At 41.0% G+C, this 27,359-nt stretch overlaps 1 protein-coding gene across 1 annotated transcript; it reads right to left on the reverse strand.

Annotated features, from left to right (window-relative positions):
• fam151a (family with sequence similarity 151 member A) lies at positions 1 to 27,359 on the reverse strand. Its single transcript, XM_052011452.1, has 8 exons — positions 27,067 to 27,359; positions 17,162 to 17,317; positions 14,693 to 14,842; positions 10,866 to 11,028; positions 6,238 to 6,462; positions 3,811 to 3,950; positions 3,029 to 3,166; positions 1 to 683 (listed from the first exon to the last, which is right to left on the reverse strand). Exons 1-8 carry the CDS (start codon positions 27,221 to 27,223, stop codon positions 19 to 21), a joined length of 1,794 nt encoding a protein of 597 aa, XP_051867412.1. The 5' UTR covers positions 27,224 to 27,359; the 3' UTR covers positions 1 to 18.

A 27,359-nucleotide genomic window follows, 5' to 3' on the forward strand; every position in this document is an offset into this window, starting at 1 on the left:
AGAGTTGGGGATCAGTTTTTATGAAGTAAAAATATCCATCTCAAAATTGTTTCTATAATCTGGAGGTAAGCGGTAGTAAATCCGATGATTGCTGTGCAATCGGATGTTGATCAGCCCTCGAAACCCATCCACATATGTGCCCTGTGCATGTAGGTGTTCCACTGTCAGAGTGTAGCTGGGGGAAGCCTGCAGCAGTCTGAAGGCCGCCTGCCACGATTTAGACAACGGAATGGCCTGAAGCTGGAAGGACACCATTTGCCACAACCCCTGACAAAGACTCAGCATATCTTCCACCAATGGTTCTGTGTAACCATGTTTAAGTGCTTCAGCTGGCCAACTTGGAGCTATAGTTACAAAAGGAAATATCTTATTGATGGTATCGATGAATTGGCTTCCTTCAATATAGCCAGGGGTGCTGAAGTTGCCATAAGAGAGATCCATGCTGATCCAGACGGGTATGTGGAGAAGGTGTACTCTGTAAAGTTCACGAAGCAGATACAGGGTTGGAGCTAGTGCCTGTGTGGATTTTATCTTTAGGTAAATGCCCCACCGGTTTGATGAAAGAAAGACCTGATTCAGAACTGATTTCAAAGGGAGTTCTGATCCAGGTTTGGAACTTTCCACCACTGGAATAACATTGCCTTTACTCTTCACATTCAGAACAAGCATTCCTCCAGCGTTTCCTTAATAAATTGAAATAAGAACATTTATATGATGTGTTCAGGCTTATGTTTTCAGTTTTACAACTTAACCAAACCCAGACAGTGTTTAACTATATAAGAAGAACCTGGCCTTCAGGTAATAATTGAAGGTGAAATCAGTGACTCATTGACTGTAAAGTGGATATGACCCAAAGAACTGCAGTAAGAAGACTTTTCCTCTGTCTGTCCACCTGTGCCAGCCCAGGATGCAACTGTTACATATCTGTATTACATACTCCATTTCATCTTCTCAAATGGTATTGAATATTTACGTATTTGGTCAGCCAAATGAAAATCGCTTGTCCAGAAATAGCCCTTGTGTGGAAATTCTTAGAATGATGGAAACTGATGAGTAAAGTGTACATTCTTTGACTTACACTGGGTATTTCAATGACATTTTCATGTCTTATTACAAGCTCATTAGAGAAAGTTGTCTTCTCTGCCTCCTTGCCCCTACCCCTCCCACTATATTTTTATATTTCCTAATGACATAGAAGGAAGCTATCTCAGCCCACCTAGCCTATGCCAGTTCACAGGGCAATCCATTCCCCCACATATTTTCCTTGAAACCTATTCTCTCTGCATTTCCTTCAACTCCCTCCAGATTCTTTCACTCACAGAGACACTAAGGGCAATTTACAGTGGCTTAATTAACCTAACGACCTTCACGCCTTTGGGATGTGAAAGGAAACCCATGCACTCACCAGGAGATTGTGCAAACTCCCTCACAGACGGCATTGGAGGTCGGGATTAAACCCAGGTTACTGGAGCTGTGAGGCAGTAGTTCTACAAGCTGAATCACTGTATCAGCCCAACTACTACCCCCCCCCCCCCCCCGCCCACCCCATATGTAATAAAAAAAAACACAGATGTTGGAAATCCAAAATAAAAAAAAAGTCCTGGAAATATCCAGCAGCTGAATATCAATGAAAGGTCATCGACCTGAAATGTTAACTCTTCTCTCGCCCTGGATGTTGCCTGACCCTGTGAGTATTTCCAGTGTTTTTTATTTTCATTCCATCGAATGTATAGTTATTTTTGGTCACTTATCTACTTTCAACACATTGAAAGTTTATTACTATTCTCCCTAGTCCAGCAGAAGTTTAGTGTGCAAGAAGTATTAGTGCCCTTGTAGCTTCCCAGATGCAGTGTGCTTTCTGGAACTTGAGTAAAGTGTATATTTTATAAGCAGTAGGTAACTCAAAGACAAATCAACTGGGCAATATAATGTGCTGGGTTTAGGCTGAACAGAAGACCAGATCACAACATTTTAGTGAATGTCCAGCACTTTTTACATGAGCTGAAAACAAATATGATAATTGGGATAATAGATGATCTTCCTGACAAGGCTTGCTTTACTTAATTTAGAGATGGACACAACGGTTTCCTTCAACAATATCTGGCATGCCCATTTGAATGTGACAACAACAAGGCTATGAGGCTGCCCATGATGTTCTGCTCTACATGTGTGAATGAAGTTTAAAAAAAATAATTGCAGAAGGTCAAATCCAGTATCTTATAATAGGCTAGGAACAGGAAAGATCAACCCAGCTGCTCCTACTGAGCAATGTGCATGTTCTGTGTTTGAATTCTTGCGGGGGGAGAGGCCACTCAGTTACTGTCAAAGAATGGGAACATAAATATTCTTTGATCAGTGGAGTCTAGATATATTTAAGATCTTTTTATTCAGTTACATTATGCTGGATTTTTCCCAAGAGATTGATCTTTTCATGTTCTCTGATATATACCACAACTAGATTACATTTTCCAAAGAAAATAACCATAAAAACAAATAATTGCAGGTCTAATGAAGTCCATGATTGGGGATGAGTGCTAATGCCCTGAACCATTTTGGCTCTACTTGCACAGTACATTGAATGCTCACTACTGAGATCTGGGCACAAATCTATCTGAAACTTACTGGGGGAAATTATCTTCCTCTGCTAACCGTTTAGAGAGTTTGTGGCAGTTCATGCCATTTTTCTGTAATTTGGGGTGCTGCACAAAATTGCTCATTGATCAGAGATATCAGTATGTGTCATGAATTTTGAAATGGGATAATGTGGGTGGCAGGAAAGAGGAATTTAGAAGCAACTAAATGGGGAAAATAATTCATTCCAATCTCAGTGAAGACACCCTTGCAATAATAGTTTGTGGAAGTTTTTATGTTAACCTGATTTTATGAGGGCACTTAGTTAATTCTGAGTTTTAATAATCCTTGTTTTCATTTTGATTATTTTTGTGTCGCAGTTTGAGCTTATAGTCGCTCAAAATGTGAATCCAGTGGCATGACCAAGAATTTCATTAATTGTGGAGGACAACATTACCTTGAAGAAGTTCTGACAAATTCAAAAACGTGGCTCCAATGTCAAACCAATGGATCTGCAATTCTTCAAAATCTTGAGGGGGAAAATAGTCCAATAGCTTCCCACCAGGGTAAAACCTTCGTCTTCTATTTGTCTGCACTGAACACAATGAAAATGGATGAACTAGATTTATTATATTGAATTCTGACTCTCCAGGAAAATGTAAGTTATTTTTTATTTTGTTCTAAATTCCTTCCCTCACCCCCATTTAGAAAGAGGATGATTCCTGCAGGAGCACAAGTGCAGGAGTGCAAGAGATCATGTAGTTAAGTTGCTGGAGTATCCTGAAGTGGAAATATATGGCTGTACCTTTATTCTTGCTCTGTCAAAATCCTGGAACTCCCCACCTAACAGCACTTTGCCCCAAGGTTTGGACTGGTTGAAGAAGGTGAGTCAATATCACCTCTTTAAGGGCAGCAACTTACAAAAGCAGTACAGTGACCATAGAAACACTAGTAAAAATGCAGCTAATTAATGTTGAACAGTGGTTAACCAGGTTGGGTTTCACTGCAGGTTGCCACAAAAGCTTTTAAACCCACTGCAGTAAGGGATTTATGAGTAGAAACTTGACAACCTCCTTCTGGATGAATAAACTTAAATTCTTCATGGGTTGTGCTCATGTGGTCTCCTCAACCACTAGGTAACAGGGCAAAAGGCAAGAGCATCAAGGCTAAGTTCCTAAGGGAAGCTGTGCAATGTAGAAAGAAAGAGTAGAATAAATGCAAAGAAATTAGAATGCATACATGCAATTTGTTTGAATTCTGACAAAACTGGTTCATAAATGTCGTAATAGATTTGTTCAACGTTGCTGTTGTCTCTGAAGAATAAGAGATCTTCCACAGTGATGAAATCAATTGATCCCTGCCAGAGAGTGAGGCTGTACCTACAGACATACACAAACAACCATTACAAATATGAAAGGTAGGAAGTTAAAGAACACTGAACTCTTTAGGAAACTAGTGCAGAGATGAGCAGTAATTATTTCATTTCTTATTTTTTTCTTTCAACTCTTCAAGATATTTATTGGTTCTAAAATGATGCTTCCAGTGGCATCATTGGTCTCTATGACTATTCCTTGTGAATGTGTTCCTTCTGCGAAGGAAATGTCATCAGCCTCATCCTCAATCCATGAATGTGTAGTTTTCCAGTTGATAGGGACCACAAGAATAAACTCTTGTGGAGATATATCCCTCCCTGGCCTAGAGGCTGACCCCAGTGGGTAAATTCCCATTGCCAGTCATTGCACTTAGTTCCTCTATAATGTGGATGAATAGGCTGGCTTGGAATAGGTTGAAGGAGAGATAAGCCCATTTATACCCCACCTCAACTTGACCGTGGTGTGCTTGTGTACGCACATATGTACATAGCCTCTATAGTTGAAGGGTGACTTGTGAACATTATATACACCTCTTTAGCCTGGGGAGGAAGGCAGTGACTGATTCTAGTAGATACATGTCATCAAAAAGCTCCAAGCCACATGCAATGAATCAGCAATTGCTTCTGTACTCAGAAATAATTCCTGTTACACAGACTGGATGTGCTACCTCGTGTGATTCTTATAAATGTCCTGTACACGAGCTTGTCCAGTTTGATTCTGATAGGATGAATGATTGTTTGTATGGGAAAGGACAAATATTTTTGTCAATGCTTTGAGTTACAACCTGGAACTGATTGTGAGCACTGAAAAATATCAAAAGGAAAATAAATTGCTCAAAGCATTGCACTCCCTAGCATTGTGTTCACAACAGGCTGTCACTGGGTGACTGTGGAAACCATGTATATGGTTGAAAACACCATTATCATTTCATACAGCCTCCACGACTTCCCCTTAACCATAATTCTGCAATCTCCAGCAGAATGTTAGATTCACATTCTAGTTGGGGTACCTGTTTGCTTTTGTACTTAAAACAAAGGCAAATTACCCTATAGCAAGATTCAACCAATAACAATAACCCATCAAAGAAGGAGTCAAATAAAATAAATTATGAGATTATTTGAATTAATTTAGGCAAATGTAAATTTTAATACAGGCTGCTGATTGGGATTTTTTAAAAGATCCGCAGTAAATGAATCAGGTCAGTTTTTTTTAATAGAACAGTTGTATTTAAAGGATTAAAGTAAATTGGTTGTGTTGATTCTGGCAATGACTCAATATGAACAAATGCCCATTTCATTTTCAATTCAGAGCTTTGCATTCATATTATGGGTGGCAATGATTAGCATCCACCCACTGCTGCATGTGGTTATGCTAATTGTTTCTAATTACTATCTAAACAAATGCTGCAGGGTACACTCACATGAGTCTCATCATTACCCAGCTGCCAGATAACAGTGAGCAAAAGTAAATTCACATTCATCCCACTTATGACATTTTATTTTCAAGCTCCACCTTTCCGCTACCACATTACCAGCCCACACATCACAGGCACTAAACACATGCCCATTTCCAAAAGAGGGGCATGTCCAAGAACGACATGCAGTTCTGCACATTGGACATGTTGGTATCTGACTTCACCCCAGTGCTGTGAGGAGGAGATGACCCTGGGTGTATTTCTGTCACAAGTTCTTTGGACCACCTCCAGCAACAGAGGTCAAAGAGCAAGCTCTTTCTTTGGCCTTAACCAATGGCAGGGATACTGGGGATGAAACAGTTTTCTGACAACAAGACCCACATGGTTGGCATTCAAACCACCTTTTTGTTTCAAACACATTGGCCCCCTGTGGCATATCCTAAAGGTTTTCACAAGAAATTCTGCAGAAATGCTGGAATCTGGAGCAGTACAAATGTGCTGGAGGAACTCAGCAGGTCAGGCAGCATCTATGGAGGGAAATAAACAGTCAACGTTTTGGGCCGAGACCCTTCATCAGGACTCAATGATGAAGGGTCTCGGCCCGTAATGTTGACTGTTTATTTCCCTCCATAGATGCTGCCTGACCTGCTGAGTTCCTCCAGCATTTTTTGTGTACTGTTCCTAATGGTTTTATTTGATACCTGGAACTTGTACTCATGGTCCAAGCAATAGCTCACCATACCTTACACTCACAACATAATTTGAGGATAGTGATTCTTATCTTATACCTTCACTCGTACCTAGAATCTATTAATTTATCAATATTAAAATTGCTAAACTAAGCAGTGCTTTTGTTAGTTACCATTCCGTTGCCTTTACCTTGGTGACTGACTGAGCAGCCAACTAAAATGTGGCCAGGCTTGCTTCAACAGCACAGCTCTGACAGGAAACGTGATACGTTGTGATAAACCTTTGACCAGGCCATACATGTCTTCCACCATCTTTCGGGTGTAGGGTTTGGTTGCAATCAGCGGTAAGTGAAATGTCATCCAGCCAGGGGAGAGGACAACATTTGGGAACTTCTGCTGAATAAGGCTCAGGAACCTACATGAAATATTTTACAGATCAGAATTAGAAATTGTTCAACAAGAATTCCATACAAAATTTCTGTTTAATATATGGTCCTGCAGCCGGCAGGTTCTGCTTCCCCTGAAGCCTTCTATATGCTACTTTAATCTTAGTACAGCTTCAAGATATCTGGCCAGTATTAGGATTTCCTTCTCGTTCATTCTGATAGTGAGGGAATTCTGATAGTGAGTGGAAGGTTTTTTTACCCAGAGAGTGGTTGGGGCATGGAATGCGTTGCCTGGGGCGGCGGTGGAGGCGGGTATATTGGTTAAATTCAAGAGATTACTAGATAGGCATATGGAGGAATTTAAAATAGAGGGATATGTGGGAGAAAGGGGTTAGATAGTCTTAGGCAAGGTTTAAAGGTCGGCACAACATTGTGGGCTGAAGGGCCTGTATTGTGCTGTTCTATGAATCAGGGGTGAGCCTAGCATTCATTGCTTATTCCTGATTTCCTCATAAGTTGAGAGCAGAAAGCTACCTTCTTCAAATTTTCAGTCTTAATGATAAAGATGCCCTCAGAATGCTTTTAAGGGCTCCAGGATTCTGACCCAGCAACCATTACGGAATGCTAATAGATGTCCAAGTCTGGTGGTGTGTGTCTTGGATATATACATGGAAGTGCTGGTGTTTCTGTGTGCTTGCTGCTCTTGTCTCTCTAGGTGCTCCGTATTTGGGTGGCACCAGTGCGGATGCTTTGGTGAACTTCTGCGGTGTATCCTGTTGGTCATTGTTTCCCAACAAACAGCCTGTGGGCCAAAGCTAGTCCACAGCTGTACTTTTACCAGTCCATGTGATAGAGAAGTGCATATTTTTAAGAAAAAAATTGACATGGAATTCTTAGATTTCTGAATGGAGAGGAATTTATAAGTTTCTATTCTGAACCACTGCTTTGGGTCCTCTCTTAATGGTCGCACCTTGGAAATGTGGGGAGGTATGCCCTTGAGGCAGGGGTAAGAAAATAGACCAGGTGTATGGCTAGAGCTGAGTCTGGGAATGTGATGGATGGGTGAGCCAGGCTGGGATCGTGAATGTGGGTAGGTGCACAGCCAGAGTAAACGTCAGGAATGTGATGGATGGGTGGGCCAGGCTGGGATCGTGTAAGTGGGTAGGTGCACAACCAGAGATAAGATCTTTATTGGTCATATGCACATTGAGACACACAGTGAAATGCATTTTTTGCGTAGTGTTCTGGGGGGCAGCCCACAAGTATCGCCACGCTTCTGGCGCCAACATAGCATGCCCACAACTTCCTAACCTGTACATCTTTGGAATGTGGGAGGAAACCGGAGCACCTGGAGGAAACCCACACAGACACGGGGAGAACGTACAAACTCCTTACAGACAGTGGCGGGAATTGAACCTGGGTCACTGGCGCTGTAAAGCGTTACGCTAACCGCTACACGTCAGGAATGCAGTGGGTACATGAATCAGATGTGCAGCTAGAGGCTGCTCTCAGGACTGTGGATAGGTCAGTGTCTGGAGGTGGGGATCAGGAGCAAAGTGGATATGTAGATCAGGTGTGCAACTGGAAATGGGGTCAGGAATTTGGGCCGGGATGTGGCCGATACTGGGAATACAGGTAGGTGTGCGGATGGAACCAAGGGCCTGGAACGTGGCCCGTTGTGCAACTGGAGCTGGGTTCAGAAAAGTGGGTAAGTGTGTGACCAGAGCTGGGTCTGGGAAGGTGGGTAGATGTGCAGCCAGACCCCGGAGCACAGTGGGAACATGGACCAGGTGTGGCCAGATCTGGGGATCAGGAACGTGGGTAGTGGTGTGGTCAGAATCGGGACTGAGAGCGCAGTGGGAACATCAACGAAGTGTGTGGCTGGAACTGGGGGTAAACCAGTGGATCACTTTGTTCAGGAAGGTCTCAAGTACTTGACGAGTGCTGCAGCCGTAATCATCTGGATAAGTCATGTATTGTCCATCGAACAAGTGACTTGCCATAGGTGTTGGAGCAGTTTAGGGAATCAGGACTGATTCATTTTTTGTGTGGCATCTGTGTAGTTGACGTTAAGCTGAGAACTCAGAGGGTTAGTCGGGGCAGAATATTTGAAATCAAAAATACAAACATGCTGTTTCAAATATACACAGCTCTCTGTGAGTAATACCATCTATTGTCACGAGGAATGTAGTTATAAAATGGTATTTAATTTTCTCAATTTGTAATTGCTTGATTAGTTTCAGCATGTCTCACTCACCTACAGACAGTCATTGTTACTTAGTTTAATAAACTGGAAAAGTCCAAGAACTGGGTTGCTAACTACCTTTTAAGCCTCTTGGCTAAAAGTCTCCCTGTCGCTCAGTCCAGAGGAATATTATTTTGTATGTAAAACATCCAAACCCCTTCAACTGTTTCCACTTTGTAATTCGCAATCAGCTATTACATATCACAAAGATTATTTTAATCAGAAAGCAATACTTATATTTTATAATAACTAACATTTTGCAATAACCAACATTGTGTAGAATAATTTAGACATATCTCACCCTGAGTACATTTGATAGATAAACTGCTTTTCTGACCAATGTCATGGTGCCAGAGCTAGGAGGAGCACAAAGTAAGGTCTTACAGACATGGGAAAGGGATACAACAATGGGCATCACATTTTTTTGAAAAACGCGGGAATCCAGGAATATGGTGAAGGAATATGGTTGCGATAAAAGGTCACATGACCAGAGTGTTTGGCCAAACCCTGCTTGTACTGCTTTTGGCTTCATGTGACACAGATGCAGTCAGGGATACATTATGTTACAGGGAGGCAATCATGTTTCATCACATGACAGGGATGCAGCTATGAATACATCATGTGACAGGGTGCAGTCATGGTTATTGCATGAAATGACGCTGCCATGGTTACACCGTGCAACCTGCAGCTGTATTTTCAGTATACAATCATTTTTAAGGAATGGAAAGATTGAGAAGGAAATATTTCAGGAATTGCAATAAAAATGTTTATATTTTAATTGCTGGGTAAAGAGACCTACAGTATCCCCAAAACATTGTCCTTAGAGCTGGTATCTGATGAGATGGGATTTAAAAATTAAGATTTATTTTTTAATAAATGTTATACTATGCTATGCAGGATATTAAATGCTATGCAGGACTGTTCAGCGAGGAACTTCTGCAAATGAAGGAATGTTACAAAGTTCAAGGATAAGGTGGTAAAGAAGGCATACAGCACGCTTGCCTTCATTGGTTGGGTGCTGAGTATAAAAGTCAGGAAGTCATGCTGCAGCTGTATAAAACTTTGGTTAGGCCACATTTGGAATATTGTGTGCAGTTCTGGTCACCACATTATAGGAAGGATGTGGAAGCTTTGGAGAGGGTATAGAAGATGTTCGTCAAGATGTTGCCTGTCTTAGAACATATTAGCTCTAGGGAGAGCTTGGACAAATTTGGATTGTCTTTTCTGGAGTGTTGGAGGCTGAGGGTGACCTGATAGAGGTATATAAAATTAGGAGAGGTATAGATAGGGGAGATAGTCGGAGTCTTTTTTCCAGGTGGAATGTCAAATACTAGAGGGCATAGGTTTAAGGTGAAATGGAGAAAATTTAAAGATGTGTGAGGCAAGTTCTTTTTTTTTAACCACAGAGCAACTGGAACGCGCTGCCAGGGGAGGGGGTAGAAACAGTTACGATAGTGATGTTTAAGGTTACGATAGCAATGTTTAAGAGGCATGTAGACAGACACATGAATAGGCAGGGAAGAGAGAGATAGGAACCATGTGCAGGCAGAAGGGATGAGCTAGATGGGCAACATGGTCCATCTCACTCATCCCTTCTGCCCACACATGGTCCACCTCCCTCTGTTCCCCGCAGCTTTGGTGGGCTGATCCTATTTCGGTGCGGTATCGTTCTATGTTCCATGTTCTAGAAGTTTTGTTCTGTTCTCTTTTTGTATGTCTTGATTCATACAAGATTACAGTTTCACGCCTGAATTTATTTGGCGTGCCTAAGTAGAAACCCATGTAATGAGTGTTACCATTGACTATTTGGAATATTGACAATAAACCCAATGAAGTTCATAAAAGTCTTCAGTTAATTGTGCAGCTTGTGCCTCTTGAACAAGGGGAGACAGTGTAAACTAGGACGCATGTACATATCACCCTGCATGGTTCCAATGTTTGGTCGTAGTATTGACACAATACTGGAAAACAACTTCAGAAGTGGTTCATGTGATGGGTGACACCATGGCATTTCTTTGTTACCAATTCAATATCCAGAAATATTTAGGTGCAAAAAAAGTTAGATTGATTTCTCTATCCAGCATGTCTCGGCCAACAAGGAAGAGGTTCCGTTTTCATTGAGGAAAGATTGGTGCTCAGTAATTGTGGAGATGGATTTGAAATTGACATCACTAAGGTTAAAGTTACCTGGAAGCATTGACGGGCTTAATGAACTGTGGGACATTCGGGCCAATCAGAATGTCAGCGTTTAACCAAATTGGTCTGTTGATAGACATTTCATTTGATTTCTTCACCAGGATGTCCAAGGAAGGGTTCACTGCATCAATGCTTTTGAAATCCAGCTTCATACCTAGGAAATAATATTCAGTTAACTACAACAGTTAAACCCTTGGCCAACTAAGAATGAGTACATCTTGGATCTCATGTATATTTTAGAACTGTGTAATGTTCTTGGCTTCTGATGTTGTTCAGGTTGTAGACTGGATTCAGACACACCATTGAGAACAGAGGGGCCGTTCCATTAATGATTCTGCAAGCAAATGCTTAAAATGGCAATTATTTAATTTTCCAGACACAAACCTGCCTTGTTGGGAACAATATAAAGAACAGGTAAGTGAAAACTGTGTGTGAACTATGAGTGTTTATTCCAACTGCACACAAAAAGTATTATTCAATGAGTTTCCTGGTGGCAGTGGTAACAGCCATTGAGTTCCCTGTTGTTGACATTACTGCCTCCAAGGTATCCTGTAACAACAGTGGAAGTTATTAAATCAACTCTTAATGGAATTGCTGCCCCAAGCTAACCTAGACTGCTTGTGATCACCAACTTTTGCAACTACTGTTGCACTACCGCCACAGGCTGACTGACTTCATTAGAACACTTATTATATCCATCAGTGGGTCTTTGGAAATCCACCTCCTGGGGACCCCTTTCCCTCCCCAGAATATTAATAGCTCCTTGTGCATCATTGCTGATGTCTGCATTAGTATTATAAAATTAAGGGCCACTGATGCCACAACATTTAATAAGGATTCAGAGTAATACACAAAATATAATATTAACTAAATAATTTCTCTATGAAGGGATTTATTATTGTTTGAAATGTCCCAAGTTCCCAGACGGGAACCATGGGATGCTCTAATGATCAGCCTAGGAAAGGCTTAATATTTTTTACTATGTATTAATTAATCTCTTTTAATAAGAGTGTTCGAAGAGAAATGTCAGAGGGGTATTTTCAAGATTAGATTATTGGATGAGTAATCTGGATCAGGATTGTTGATCTGTAGACACATGGTTAAATCCCACCACAGTAGATGTGGAATTTAATTTCATATATTTAGACAAATCTGGAATTAAAAGCTGGAGGGTAATAGGGTGAAACAGCATGGACATGGGGCCTTTGGCTCACCATGTCTATGCTAGTAATCAAGTACCGTGCTAATCTCACTTGGCACATAACCTTCTATGCCATGGATTTCAAGTGCTAAATACTACGTAAATGTTGTGACAGAACCTTTCTCCACTCTGGCATTGAGTTGCAGGTTTCAACCATCCTCTCAGTGAAAAAACTCTTCGTCAAATCCACTCTACCCCCTACCCTAAACCTAGGCCCTCTGAGTATTGTCACCTCTGCTATGGGGAAATGTTTCTCACTATCTACCTGGTCTATTCGCCTCATAATTTTGTGTACTTCATTCCGATCACTCCTTGGCCTTCTCTGCTGCAAGGACAACAAATCCAGCATATGTCTCCACGTAGCTGAAATGCTCCACCCCAGGCAACATCCTGGTGAATTTCCCCTGCACCTTCTCCAGTGTAATCACATGCTTTCTATAGCATGGGGACCAGAACTGCACACAATACTGCTGATGTGCCTAGCTACTGTTTTGTATAAATGTAACATAACCTCCCTGCTTTTATATTCTATACCCCAGCTTTGTGGGCTGCCCCGGCACATTCTTAACAATGGAAAAAGACGTATTTCACTGTGTGTTTTGATGTACGTGTGACTAATAAATCAATATCTTATCTAAGGAAGGCAAGTTTCCCATATGCCTTCTTAACCACACTGCTAATATCATCAACAGCCATCACAAAGCTACGAGGTTGTCCGAAAAACTCCTTTGGTTCACTGATGTCCTTTTGCAAAGGAGATCTGTTACCCTTACACAATCTGACATATAAGTGTGACTCTGGATCTGCAGCAATGTGGTTGGCTCTTTAACTGTCCACTGAAATGGCCTAACAAGTAATCAGTTGTTCTTATTACTACTGTATGAACTGCAAAGCAGCAGCTCAAGGCCACCATCTGAAGGGCAAGAAGGGGTAAATAATAAATGCAATCCAAATAATGAATAATGTAGATGTTGATCACTGTGATGCATGATTCAGAACCAGTGGTTAAAAATAAGGCTACTGGGGTGAAGAAGCCAAACCAAGTGAGTAGAGTAATGTTGATTAATGAATAAGGGAGAGGTATGATTAGGTTTAGTGGTCCATACCTATTCATAAAAAATGGCTTTTTTATATATCTTGGAAATTGCAGAGTGAGAAGGGTGAGTTGGTCTGTCATTTTTTCCCAAAGTACATACCTATAATCAACATTATTACTATTTCATTGGTCACTCCGATGACCACAGGGGCAAAAGTTGCACCTGCTGTGCCTTTGCTGTGCAGTCTACCAGAAAGATTAATGTGAACAAGTGAGTTTATTCTTGGTGAAATGAGCTACGAATAATCTGTTCTGACTTGCTGTGTGTGGCAGTCGGTGGACCACAGGTTTCAGTTATAAAGCGTGCAAGTTGGAGACTTACTAAGGCACTTCATCTATCAGTAAGCTCTGTTGTTGAACTCTGCACACAGAGTCCAATGGTAAAGCCCAGTCAAGCTAAATTTTTCCAGAATTATACTCGGGAATTACCACTTGGATCAGACCTGGCATAGAATTTGAGAGGCACATTGATTTCAATGGCGATTCCAGACATAGGGGAAGGTATGTGTATTGTTTATAAAAATGCAAAAAAAAACTGCAGATGCTGTAAATCTGAAATAAAAATAGAAAATGTTCTTTTTCAGTTCAAATTTCTCTTTCATTCTCTCTTTATACTTCCACAAGACAGATTAGCTGCTGTTATCAAGACTTCAACACCCTCTCTTAATCAATGCCTATCTGTATTGTCCATTTCTCTTGGTCTTTGTGCTGTCATGGACATTCCCTCTGTTCTCCTCGCCCCTCCCACTTCTCCAAAACTTAAAACGTGCCTGAATTTCTAACTTTTCCCAATTCTGATGGAGGCTCATTGACCTGGATGTAACTCTGTTTCTCTCTCCACAAATGCTGCCTCAACTGCTGACCATTTTCTGGTTTTATCTTTGGTTAGTTATTTTACTTTAGCTTTTTTTAATATTATTTCTATGTTTTCTGTCAGTGGCTATCTTTATTTTTAATATTTATTTTAAAAGCTTATTTACATTTTAATAATTTTAAATGTTTCTGAATGTCAGAGACATTTAAAAACTATTAAAATTATCTCCCAGCTTTGATCTGTCAAAGGCTGTCAGGGGTGGGGCCAGTATTTCACCGCACAAAACTAAGCTGGTGTCCAGACTCCACTGTAAGACTTGAGGATGGAGAGGTCGAGAAAGATCAGCCCATCACATCCATCCTAAGTAAGTGAGGCATGTAGTAATGTGGATGGCAAATCTAGGCAGTCGGCTGAGTCCAGTATGACGAGTCCCTCGATTTTTATCAGCACTCACTGCAATGATGGCTTGTGTTGAAACTTAACATATTGTCATTGGCCATGATTGTGACAATAATCATGAATATCCCTTCTGATTGTTCCTTCTTCCTTCCCAAAGCAAAAATCTCAAGCACTTCATCAAACATCGGAGATTCCTGTGGAAATAGAAAACTATTTCCTGTTTAAAAACATTTAAAGAGGGTATGTATATGGATGGAAAGGCAGGAGGAGAGTCTTGACTTTGCTGGGAGTAAGTCGGTGAGTTTTACCTCTCTTGGTTTTGATAACAACGTCCAGCCACTCCTGAAAGGTGTTGTCACTGTAGATGTCAGGTGGATGCGCCATGACAGGGATGCCAGTCTCATTTCGAGTGTTGAGTCCTTCAATGTTGACGTCAGCTTCCAGGACCATGGCACTACCTGGGAACACATGGGCAATGAGGCAGTAATAATCACAAAAACCCAGGCGCTTGAGATTCCTCAACATCTGTTTGGGCAAGGCAGCACAGCTCAGCTTCTAGCACAACAGAAGTGATCGTGCATTACACAATACCACACAAACGCCTTTGGCCTGTGATACTTCTTGATACCTTTTGTGTCTAGAAATGTATCTATCTCTTACTTAGAAGAGTACAGAATAGATTTACAAGGATGTTCCCAGGACTAGAGGGCCTGAGTTATAGGGAGAGGTCGGCCAGGCTAGGTCTTTATTCCTTGGAACATAGGACAATGAGGGGCAACCTTATAGAAGTGTTTAAAATTGTGAGAAGCATAGATAAGGTGGACGATAATGGTCCTTTCCCAAGGGTAGGAGAGTCTAAAACTAAGGGGCATAGGTTTTGGGTGAGAGGGGAAAGATCTAAAAGGGACCTGAGGGGCAAGTTTTTCATGGGAGGGTGGTGAGTATATGGTATGAGCTGCCAAAGAAAGTGGTTGAAGCAGGTACAATAGTATCATTTAAAAAGCACTTGCACTGGTACATGGAAGGGTGGGCTTAGAGGGATATGGGCTGAACATAGGAAATTGGGACTAGCTGGGTGGGCACTGTGGTTGGCATGGACTGGTTGGGCTGAAGGGCCTGTATACACTCTGTATTGCTCTATGACTCTTAAATGTGCTTAGCCTCCACTGCCTTCTGTGGTAGAGCATTCCACAGATTCACCACCTCTGAGTGAAGGTCTCCTTACCTCAGTCCTAAATGTCTTTTTCCAAACCATGAGATCATGACTCCCGTTTTTAGACCCCATCAGTCTGGCAGATTATCCTTTCTGCATCCAGTCTGTCAAGCCATGTCAGAATTTTATATGTTCACCTCTCATATTTGTAAATTCTGGTGAATAAAGGCCTAGTTTACCCAACCTTTCCTCATATGACAGTCCCACCATCCCACGAAACTAGTGATGAACTTTTCCTGTACTCCGCCCATGCCAAGTGCAACTTTTCTTAGATAAAACTGGACTAAGACATCCTTGTGTCTGCACTCAAAACCTCTTGCATTGGAGACCAACGTGCCATTTGTCTTTGTAATTATTTGCTGAACTTGCAAGTTTTGTTTCAGTGACTGGTTACAAGGGCATCCAGGTCCCTTTGTGCAAAAACATTTCCCAATCTAACACCATTTAGGTATTATTCTGCCTTTCTGTTTTTCCTAACAAGGTGAATTACTTCACTTTCAACAACATTATCTTGCATTGGCCACGCAATTTGTCTAAATTGCCTTGAAGGCTCTTTGCGTGATACTCACAACTTTTGAGAGGGTTCTGTTGCTCAGGGAGTACTGCCTTTCAATGAGGTGTTGAAACAAGGTTATGTCAACTCTTTCAGAGGAATGTAAAAGATCCCATGGCTCTATTTCAAACAAGAACTGAAGAGTTATTGCTGGTGTTTTGGCCAAGAATCTGCACTTTTTAAAAGGTCAACTTTTTTTTGAAAGAGTTTAACAAAATATTAAGAGAGACACTGAGTTTAGATCAGCAGCATTGTTTGAAAGGAATAGGACAACTCATTTCAAATGAATATTTCCCAAAGGATCAATTAACACACTAGCTTTCTGTGTTTCCGTTGTACCAGCTTTCATGAGGTGTATGTACTGATCTACAATTCATTTGGTGAGCTGTTCTTCTTTCTATACATTTTCCAACACTGATCTTGTTTTCTCAGGCCATTGTCTCCCTATCTTTATCAGAGAACTTGATTTCCAAGAAACTCTAAAGAAGACAAACAAAGGACAAGGATAATCATGGTTTTTACCAATAACCTCTCTTTTGTTGATTGGCAGCAAGACAGTAGAACAAAATAATAAAATTCTCCAGGAACATGATCTCTTCCTACAAAGGAGAAGTAGGGTGAGGGATAACGTTTGTGGAGAACGACAAGTCAAGATTGCAAACTGGAACTGTGAAGGTTGATGAATAATCTAGGGATTGATTGTGGAGGGCATTCCTTCAAACGATCAGATAAATAATGTCGGGTGTCCATGAGAATGAAGGTAGCACCTGGTCTGTGGAAGGAGTGAAAAGCTGAGCCAAGCAGCCTCTCTAGTTGCAGTTTTCATTCTGACATCAAACTCAGCTTTTTGCACATCTCCCAGTCCTTCCACTTTGGAAACACATCGTGTCATCTTTTGACCATTTATATTGTCTGCTTAAATGCTTTACCTTGGTACTTTAAGTTCTAGTAATCTGTTCCTATTCAGTATTTTGTTTTCATTGATCTGGGCTGCTGGCTTTGAATACTTACTGTTCAGAGCTTCTTCCATTTGGCTCTTGCTGTTTGCACCATGGTGCCATGTAACCAGCAGACCATCCTTCCTCTCAATAATTCCGCTTTGAAGCAAGTAGTCAAGCAGGTCCCCATCTGGGCTGAAAGGTCCACCTGCAGATTCATAGCAACTGTCTGAAGTGGAAAAGAAGGAAATGAGTTTTATGTTACTTGCCATTCCCTTTGTTTATTCCTTTAAATCAGTGATTTTCCAAATGCACATTGAGAGCTGCACCCAGCTGCCAAGCTCTGACAACCCAGCTCTTGAAACCTAAGACCCCATTTATGGTTTATTTTGCTAAAATGTCCTGCTGAATTCTTTAAGCCCGGAAGTTTGGAAGAGACTGTTCTTAGTGCTGTTCCCATCACAAGTGGCTAAATGATCTCTCAAAGACAAAGTTGTACACAAGTTAATGGAAACATGAATCTAAAGTTTAGGTGTGGTCCCCATTATTCAAAGGTGCACATCATGGATTCATAGAGAGATACAACAAAGTCATAGATACAGCACGGAAACAGGCCCTTTGGTCTACTGAGTCCGTGCCGAACATTGACTACCCATTTACACTAACCCTACATTGATCTTATTTTTTATTTTCCCCATATTTGCATCAACTCTGCCCAGATTCTACCTCTCACCTACATACGAGAGGCAATTTACTATGGCCAATTAACCTACCAACCAACACATCTTTGGGATGTGAGGGGAAACCAGGGCACCTGGAGGAAATTCACATGGTCACAGTGAGAATGTAGGAGCTCCACAAATATAGTACGCAAGGTCAGGATTGAACCTGGGTCCCTGGTACTGCAAAGACAGTGGCTCTGCTCGCTGTGCCACAGTGCAAGCCATGAAGGAAAATGTTTTTTCAAATATCCTCAGCTGCCCTGTCTGATTTGAGAGTAGCTCATTATGAGATACAGTAAATCAGCAACACTACAACCAAACAGCTACAAAGGGGTTTCCCTGCTAAGTAATTAGTCAGGGAAGACAGGCAGTCATTGAATCAAATGGCAACACTGACTGTAAAATCAAACTTAACAATTTGTCAGGTAAATGTGGTATTGAGCTATAAGAAGCGAGCAAAATCTCAGGTGTGATTCCACAGGCAGGTTAGATTCGTAGAATTGTTACAGACTACCCATCAAATCTATGCCAGCTCCAAGTAGAGCTATCTAGTCAATGCAATTTAACTCATCATCTGAAGGCCGCAAGTAGCGAAAGGAAACCAGGCAGGGTTCTTACTGGCAATCTATCCTCTTCAGCCTTTGCTTATATGCTGGGTGAGCAAACAATCAGTCTTTGTTGGGCTGGTTTCTGTTGTTGAGCAGCCTGATTCTACCCAGCATTGACATGCATGTGAAAAGAATGACCATGAAATGGAGGGCAACCACCTCAAATATCATCACCCACCCCTGGACTCCTCCCCCAGAATTAGCTTACACATCCAGCTGAGGGGAGATGGTTTTAGGATGGGGTAAATTAACTAAGAGAGTGAAAATCAACATGAAACTGAAGATACTGGAAATCTGAAATAAATGTTGGAAGTACTCAGCAGTTCAGGCACCATCTGTGGAGAGAGAAGTGACAAATGGTCTCTGACCTGAAACATTGAGTGCATTTCTTTTTCCACAGATGCTGCCTGACCTGCTGACTGTTTACGGCATTTTCTTTTTTATTTAAGGAAGAAAGCAGGGCGAGTGAGGATTAGATTGATGATCTGATGAATTCAGATGATTGTCTGTAGTCACTGATTTGAGATCTAAATTCAAACAGGGTGTGTCTGAACCAACAATTCTCTGCCCAGATCTGAAAATCAATAAACAGTATGATTAACATTTCTGGTACTTTAGAGAATTCATCAGTAAAAGACACTCTTAGTTATGTGGTGTCTATAATGATGATAATTACAGGGCAATTATGGAAATGCATGACGTGCTGTCTGACTGAGACAGAAAATAGGGCAATGCAGGGAGAGGTCATGATTCACAGAGTTTGATCATTGCTATCTGAATAAAGGGCTGGCAGCATAAAATTCAGCTGGATCATTTTTCATTGCTACTCTTATAAACAATTTCTACATGCTGATTTTATCTTCTATTAACTTGAAAGGTTTATATTTGTGAGGTGCCGGACACTGCCTCAGGTTCTCCTTAAACAGTCTACAACCAGTGGACTACTTTTTAAAGTTGTTCACTGTGGTAATATGGCCAATTTTTTATTAAGCTCAACCAAGCAGATAATAATTTTAGTGACACTAATTGAGGGATAAATACTGGCTATGACACCAGTGGTAACTCGCTTTGCTGCAGAAGAGTGCAGTGGGATTTTCCACATTCACCTGAGGCAGCAGATGGGAATATAACAGCTCATCTGACAGACAGGTGTCTAGAAGTTCATCCCCATCAATGAAGCTAAACAGTAGCGACAGTGTGATGTACTCTGCCCCTGAAATTCAGTTCCATTTAAGTAGTTGTAGCACTACAAACCAGCTGATGAATTTCTAAGCAAGCATTTCTGGAAGGGCAGAACTCTCTCAGTTCTGCACTTAAGTGTCCTGCTAGATTTTTGTGATCAGATTTCTAGACTGGACTTGGACTTTCAGACCCTGAGGCAAATGTGCCAGCATCTGAGCCTTAGCCTCACATTTTTGGTTCATTAGTTTGATAAGATTTATTTTGAAATCTTCACCTCACTGATTTCTGATATAGCATTCTGATGAATACAAGGCCAGCACCATGTGAAGAACCTAACAAGTGAAAAAAGATTACTTTAAGAAAATATCATAAAAGCAGAAATCTTGCAAAGACATATCAAAGTTGATGATTTCTACATTTCTTTTCCAAGTGGATATTGACATTAAATAGCCTTAACTCCTCAACCAAAAATGCATTTAGGCTTATTCTGTTGTCAATTTTCTGGGTTTCTTAAGTGAAGTACAGGTAGTTCTGCAATAAAAGCATGTTTCCAAAACGCCAATTGGGTTATAATGCAATTGATAGATTAGGGAACACTATTTGCATTATGCAAACCACATTGTTTATAGCGCAATCCCGTTTGGAAAAACCTGTTGAAGCCTGTGCTTTGAAGGCAACTACAGCCTGTTCTGCAATAACACGACTTTCTATAATATGAGGTTTCTTAGGAATATAACTATTGCATTATAGCAGAACTACCTGTACACTAGAGTTGTGCAATGGTATTAACAACAGTGGCAGGGTGAAACGGGAAATCACTGAGCAAGATATCTCGTGCATGGGCCTAGATCCTGCTGATTCCTGAGTGAATATTAAGCCGTCAATAACTTCTTCACTGGGTCATCTATTGCATTTTGTGGAAATCATTTCTTAACAATATTTCATTAATATTACATTTGGCATTTTTTTAATTATAAGCAAGTCAGCATCAATACATTGGAGAGTAAATTGCATAAAGGGAGTATGTTTTGAGCTGTTGTGAGACAGAGTCCTTGTGATGGCACATCAAAGGGACAGCCTTGCCTCTAAAATAAGAAGATTAGAAATGTAGGAACCGGAATACTTATTAGGCTCCACGATATTTTCTCTGTTCAGTAAGATCATGGCTGGTTCATGACCTTTCTCCAAGAATCTGACTTTTCTCCATGATCTGACTTATCTTCGCTTATCAACCATCTATCCATCTTGAATTTAACTTGTAATGTTCCATTGACATTTGAAATTGCATCTATTGCCATGTAGCAACTTTGATTATCAGTTTATCTAGTCATTTGCTATTGTTTCCTTAAGTAATTGATTGTTCATTTTTTAAACTCTACAATACAGGGTTAAATGGCTATGCCCCAGAAAATGTTAGTGTTCAGAATAAATGGCAGTTTGCCATATATTGTCAGATGGCCATATTTTGTCAGATGATATAAAATAGGGGTGTTCTTTCAGTCAGGTGACACTGAGCTTTGGATAAACATCACAAACCAGATGGTTTTGAAATTGGATACTTTTTTCAGAAGTCACAATAACTGTTAGCTGTAGCAAATGCAGCCTTGCAAGGACTTCCATCAGCAGATCACTACAGAAAATTTCCCTATGTACCTGAACAAAATATTGGTTATAAGTAATCAAATTGCCCTTTTTTGATTGTGACTGAAGTTCTATCTTGTGGTACCTTAAAAGTTGCACATTGAGATTTTGTTCTTCAGAATAGCACACTTACCTAATACTTAGAACGTCAACAGTATTAAGAACCCGTAGGCTACATTTAAAAGACTGTAGGGGCCATTGTCTAGCCAACTGTCATTTGAAAGATGTTCAATTTGTGTCATACAACAACTCTTCAAGCCTGCTCTGCTGCTCAATGAGATTCTGATGTCTACTCCAATTTTCTGCCTATTCACCATAATTCTTGCCTTCTCTATAAATCAAAAATCTATCTTGCAGATCACACCTTCTGCTTTCCTATTCTTCCCACCAAAGTGGAAAACTTCACTTTTCTTCAAGTGTACTCCATCTGCCAAACTTTCACCCATTTGTTTAAGGTGTCTATATCTAACTCTTTGCAGACTTTGCATTCTCACACCTATCTTTATAACATCAGTGCATTTAACTGCAATGCACTTTATCTAAGTCATTAATGTAGATTTATATACTTGATGCGCCAGCATTGATCTCTGCGACACATCACTAGTTATAGTTACCAACCTGAAATCGACCAATTACCTTCACTTTCTGTTTTCTGTTAGTCAGCTGATTCTCCATCCATTGCTAATATATAACCCCAACCTTGTGCAGTATCCTATTATGTGGCACCTTATCGACTGCTTTCTGGATATCCAAACTCAATCTACTGTATCCACTCTACCCAACCTGCATGTTATATCCTCAAAGGACTCTAATAAATTCATCACACATGATTTCCCTTTCATGAAACCATATTGGCTCTGCTTGATTGTACTGCAATTTTCTAAATGGCCTGCTACTACTTAGTTAATAACAGATTCCAGTATTTCCCGAATAACAGACGTCAGGCTAACTGGCCTATATTTCCCTCTTTTCTGTCTCCCTCCTTTCTTGAACCTTTGAACAAACTTACATTATCCCTACACCAACATAGCTATTAAATGTTAAGATAAAATTATGTTTAAGATTAGGTTATATTTATGATGGTCTACGTTCTGTAACTTCTTAATAAGATTCAGTTTGTCTCAAGCATAATCACCAATGTGACGCCACTGATCATTTCCTGCAATTGTAGTTAATATAAGTGATGTTAATAATACACTTTTCTGCATGATGGCTCTTTCATTTTCCCACCCTTGTTTTCAAATCCCTTCATGAGCTCAGCCCTCCTTATCTCCCATCTCCTCTGGTTTTACAAACCTTTGCAACCTCTCCGCTCATACACTTCAGGATTCCTGACGATTTTGTTTTCTTTGCTCCACCCGCAGCAGCTGTGCCTTCATCTGCCTAATCCCTAGAACAAAAACTCTAATCCTCTCTCTCTCTCTCTTCCTCTCCCCCCACTCATTCTTCCTTTAAAGTGACTCTGAAACTTGCCAATTTCACCAAGCACCTCTCCGAGAAAGCTGCTTGTGAAGTTTTACTACATTAAATTACTTTGTAAATATACATTGATTTCGATATGTGTGGCATGATGACAGATCACTCAATTAAGAGGTATAATCCTGCTGGTGTGGTTGGATCAATAATCAGTATCTTTGGCTGTGTTACATTGCAATCTGAAGAAAGATAATTCAGGTAAATTTACATTGAAAATCAAAGAACTGCGGGTGCTGGGAATCTGAAATATAAACAGAAAATGATAGCAGCATTCAGCAGGTCAGGCAGCATCTGTGGAAAGAGGAACAGAGTTAATGTATCTTTGATCTTAAACATTAACTGAAACATTAACTCTGTTTCTCTTTCCATTAGATGTATCTTACCTGTAGATAAATATAGAAATGCACAAAATCATACAACAATGGATTTCACTCTAAAATTTGGATGTACACATATCAGTGGAGGGAACAGACATTGTCTAGTACCCAGCAAAGTATAGACCACCTGTTAATTTTGGCTATATGAATAGAGCAGGAATATGAGTTCTTTCTAAAAGTCAGCAGAGCTTCCTTCAGTGCTATGTGATTCTTTGATATGCAACACATCAAATACTCTGGACTATGACCAGAAATTCAAAATCTAGCAGAATATTTCTACAAGTAATTACGGACTGATGTTTCCATTCATGTACCATTCTATCAATATAACTGTTCAAAACTCTGCTGCCTCAGTGCCTGAGCAAGGTGGCACATGGACCATTGCAGAGTCGATGTGACATTCCCTACTCATTGCTGATTCTCTCCCAACATCTCACTAAACCTTTTGTCTCTCTTACATATATGATTCCACAAGTACTGAAAGTTCAATCATTTGAAGAATTTGTATTTGAAAAGTTTGGCCTAGGTTTTACCCAGGAAGCACTTCTGTGCCACTGTCATGGAGTGGGGTATGGGGAAGGGTGGAGGCTGTGTCCCTTCAAAATGTTTTGCAGCTGGGGTTTCTGCCCATAACCCTCCAGTTTAACAGGGTGAAGGTCTTTTATGGAGTAAGCTTGTTAAATGATGAGATGTTAAATTGTGGTGGGGCTTCTTTTTATTCCTACCTAATCATCAATATTTAAACCTATCATGTCACTGATCAAATCCAGCCAAAGAGTTGGTGTATTGTTTAGGGGGAGTAGACAATTTCACAGGGAGTTTTATTGATGTTTATTGGGCCTGGAGAAAACACTGTGTTCCTAATGGGCTTTAAGAATGCTGTACATATGACTGGATTCAGTGGCCTTGGCTGCTTTGAGCTGCCAAATTTCCTGAGGGTCTGGATGGGAGCCCACAGCCAGTGAATTGGAACTGGAATTGGTTTATTATTGTCACATGTATCAAGATACAGTGAAAAGCTTTTGTTTTGTTTCCAGGCAGATCGTTCCATACATAAGTACATAAGAATAAAGTGACTGTTAAAATGAAGACAGGCGGCCTCATTATACTGTTTAAATGATGACGTGCATATCTAGGAAATGCCACACTCTAGGAAGGATGTGGAGGCTTTGAAGACGATGCAGAGGGTCAGAAGGTATTGCCTAGATTGGAGTGCATTAGCTACAAGGAGGGGTTGGACAAACTTGGATGGTTTTCTCTGGAACGCTGGAGGCTAAGGGGAGAACTGATAGAAGTATATAAAATTATGAGAGGCACAGATAGGGTAGATGGAGTTTATTCCCCCAGGGTAGAAATCTCAAATACTAGAGGGCATTGCTTTAAGGTGAAAGGGGGAAAGTTTAAAGGTAAGTTATTTTACACAGAGAGTGGTAGGTGCCTGGAATACACTGCCAAGGGAGATGGTAGAAACAGATATGATAGCAACGTTTAAGAGGCATTTAGGCAAGCACAAGATTAGGCAGGGATATTGACCATGTGCAGGCAGTTGAGTTTAGTTTAATTTGGCATCATGGTGGGCACAGACATAGTGTGTTGAAGGGGCTGTTCCTGTGCTGTACTGTTCTATGTTCATCGCCCATCCCTTCCTCCCACTTCTATTAAAACTAGATTTTTTGGGGGCAGGGGGGTTAAGATTGATGTCAGTGAGCAATCCAAGCTTGGGCAGCACCAAACCAAAGACCAATCCTGTCCTTCCTAGAAATTCACAATGGGAGCAGTGAAACTTGACGTGCTATTTTATCAGAATTGGCTCTGCATTCATGGGTTACACCAAAGATACGTGATGGTTTCTCCTGACCTTTGCTATTAAGCAAGCTTCACCATTCTGTTAGATCATGGCCAATCTGAGCCTCGGCACCATACTCATTGAAAACCTTACCCAATAAAGTCTATTATCTTAGCTTTGAAATGTCCAGAATGGTTAATGGGTCCACTTTGCTGGAAACATGCAAGAAGTCAGACAAAACATTTGTGGAGAGAAATAGCAAGTTAATGTTTCAGGCAGAACCCTTCATCAGTCCTCTAATGATGGGTTATAGCTGAAAAATTAACTTGTTGCTTTTCTTCACTAATGTTATGCCTGAATCAGGGAAGATTGCAAGCTTTTTCTGCTTTTGTTACTGAAAACATAGTGATGGACTCTTACAATAATCAGTTTTAACTTAGTGCCTTTGTTACAGGAGTGGACTCAGGGACACATCTGTTGCACCTGAGTTCCATCTTACCTATTCTCATGGGCTTTCCATTTTACTGACCATGATCAGTTGACTTGGGTTACACTGGCCAGTTTACCAACCTGTCCTATAGTTTGATGCAATCTATTCAGAGAGTCTTGGTCAGTTTCTGCTGTTTAATTGTAGCTGACACAGATTTGTGAAGATTTGTGATTTGTGTGTTGATTTTGAACCACTCTGGGTGGCTGTGAAGTTGGCAGTGGATATATTGTAAGTTAGAGGGCTATTTGAAAGCAATGTAATACTGAATTGTACAGGCAAGACATTCCTAGCTTGTGTTGTATTAAGCACAGGATGATTGTATTGTATTTGCTACTAGTAGCTTATTGTCTACAGGGAGCAAAACAAAAAAATCAGCAAGACTCCCAAAGACAATCAAAATCTAGTGAATTTCTGCGACAATGTTTACAAATCAGGTAGGGGCAGGATCTGGCAACACTTTGTCATCCAGCCTAACACACCATGGCAGGTAGAACTTTATCCCAGCAAATCTGAGCCTCAGAGGGGGTGAAGATAGCCGACAGCTTCAGTTTGTTGTTAGTTATTTGGTAATTAACAAACATTTCAGCCACACCTCTGGAATGAATGTTGGTGCCCGCAAATTGTAATCTTCTTCCCAGTGCTTTCCAACATCTATATATTTTTGTCTCATACTCTTTAAATATGCACCAATCAAGCTCACCTTGTTCCATTCACAGCTTTCCTTCACTGGTTAGTGTATAAAATTGATTTAGCAAGCACATAGTTTGACCACTTTTCATATTATTCTTTATGTGTATGTATATAACTCTGTGCATGTCTACTTGCCTATAAGTACATGTGACAGAGTACATGCATTTCAGACTGTACAAGTTCACTGTGCTGAGATGTTTGCATTTGATTTTGTGTGAGAGGGAGCTGTGTGTGTGCACCCATGTAGGCATATCCTCTCTAATTGTGTGTGTGTGTGTGTGTGTGTATAGATATTTGTGTGTCAGAGTTAGCCTGTGCAACTGTCTGCGTTGCATCAGCGTGTGCAGGTGAGGCACCCTGGAGATCTGTCGGTGCACACGAGATGATGAAAAGCAGCTTTTCCGGAAGGGTAATCGGCACCTTCATCACTATTGTGAATAATGTGTGAACTCCCGGTTTTTCCCGCCTTGGTGACATGGGCACCCAGCAACATCAGGCAAATGGAAGAAAGAGACTGCAGACGCTGGAATCTGGAGTAAAGAAAAACAAACTGCTGAGGAACTCAGAGGGTCAGGCAGCATCTGTGGAGGGAAAGAGATAAGATGGACTCTTGACCTCACAATCTACCCTGTTATGACCTTGCACCTTATTATCTACCTGCAATACACTTCCCTGTAGCTGTGACACTTTACTCTGTATTCTGTCATTGTTTTTACCCTGTACTACCCCCATGCACCCTGTACTACCTCAATGCACTCTGTACTACCTCACTGCACTGTGTAACGAATTGATCTGTACCAACAGTATGCAAGACAAGTCTTTCACTGTACCTCGATACAAGTGACAATAATATACCAATACCAAAATGGACAGTCGACGTTTCGAGTTGAAACCCTTCATTTGGACTGCAATGAACGAGTCTTGCCAGTCACTGGATCTCCCTCTGGGGGGCTCTGTGGGCTGGGATGGGCGCGGGAGCTTCCCGGGACAACAGGCGAGCTCTTACCTGAGAAGAAGCTTCTGTAACCAGCGAAGTACCCCACTAGCCCGATGAAAGCAGCGACCAACAGGCTAAAGAAGACACCGGCTATCAGCTTCCAGCGCCGGCTGGCGGCGACACCTCGTTTCTCGCCTTTGTATTGAATCTCTCTGTCCGCCAGCATCGCGGCATCCACACGGCTGCCTGCCACTGCGAAGGCGACCTTTACCCAGCGAGGAGGCGGGGGAAGGCGGCCAATTCCGTCCCGGGACTGGCAGCTCGGATCCGCCCGGCTCCTGCTTCCTAAACGAAAGGTCAAG

Source organism: Pristis pectinata, chromosome 3, assembly GCF_009764475.1.
Source record: "Pristis pectinata isolate sPriPec2 chromosome 3, sPriPec2.1.pri, whole genome shotgun sequence".
NCBI lineage: Eukaryota > Metazoa > Chordata > Chondrichthyes > Rhinopristiformes > Pristidae > Pristis > Pristis pectinata.

Bases quoted from the DNA above. Each gene is read 5' to 3' on its own strand.
- fam151a (XM_052011452.1), bottom strand. From the start codon at position 27,223: ATGCTGGCGGACAGAGAGATTCAATACAAAGGCGAGAAACGAGGTGTC. The intron at 6,463-10,865 runs GTAACTTTAACC...TATTTCATGTAG, and splicing joins AAGCCCGTCAATGCTTCCAG to GTTCCTGAGCCTTATTCAGC. The intron at 3,167-3,810 runs GTATGCATTCTA...CATTGTGTTCAG, and splicing joins AGAATTCAAACAAATTGCAT to TGCAGACAAATAGAAGACGA.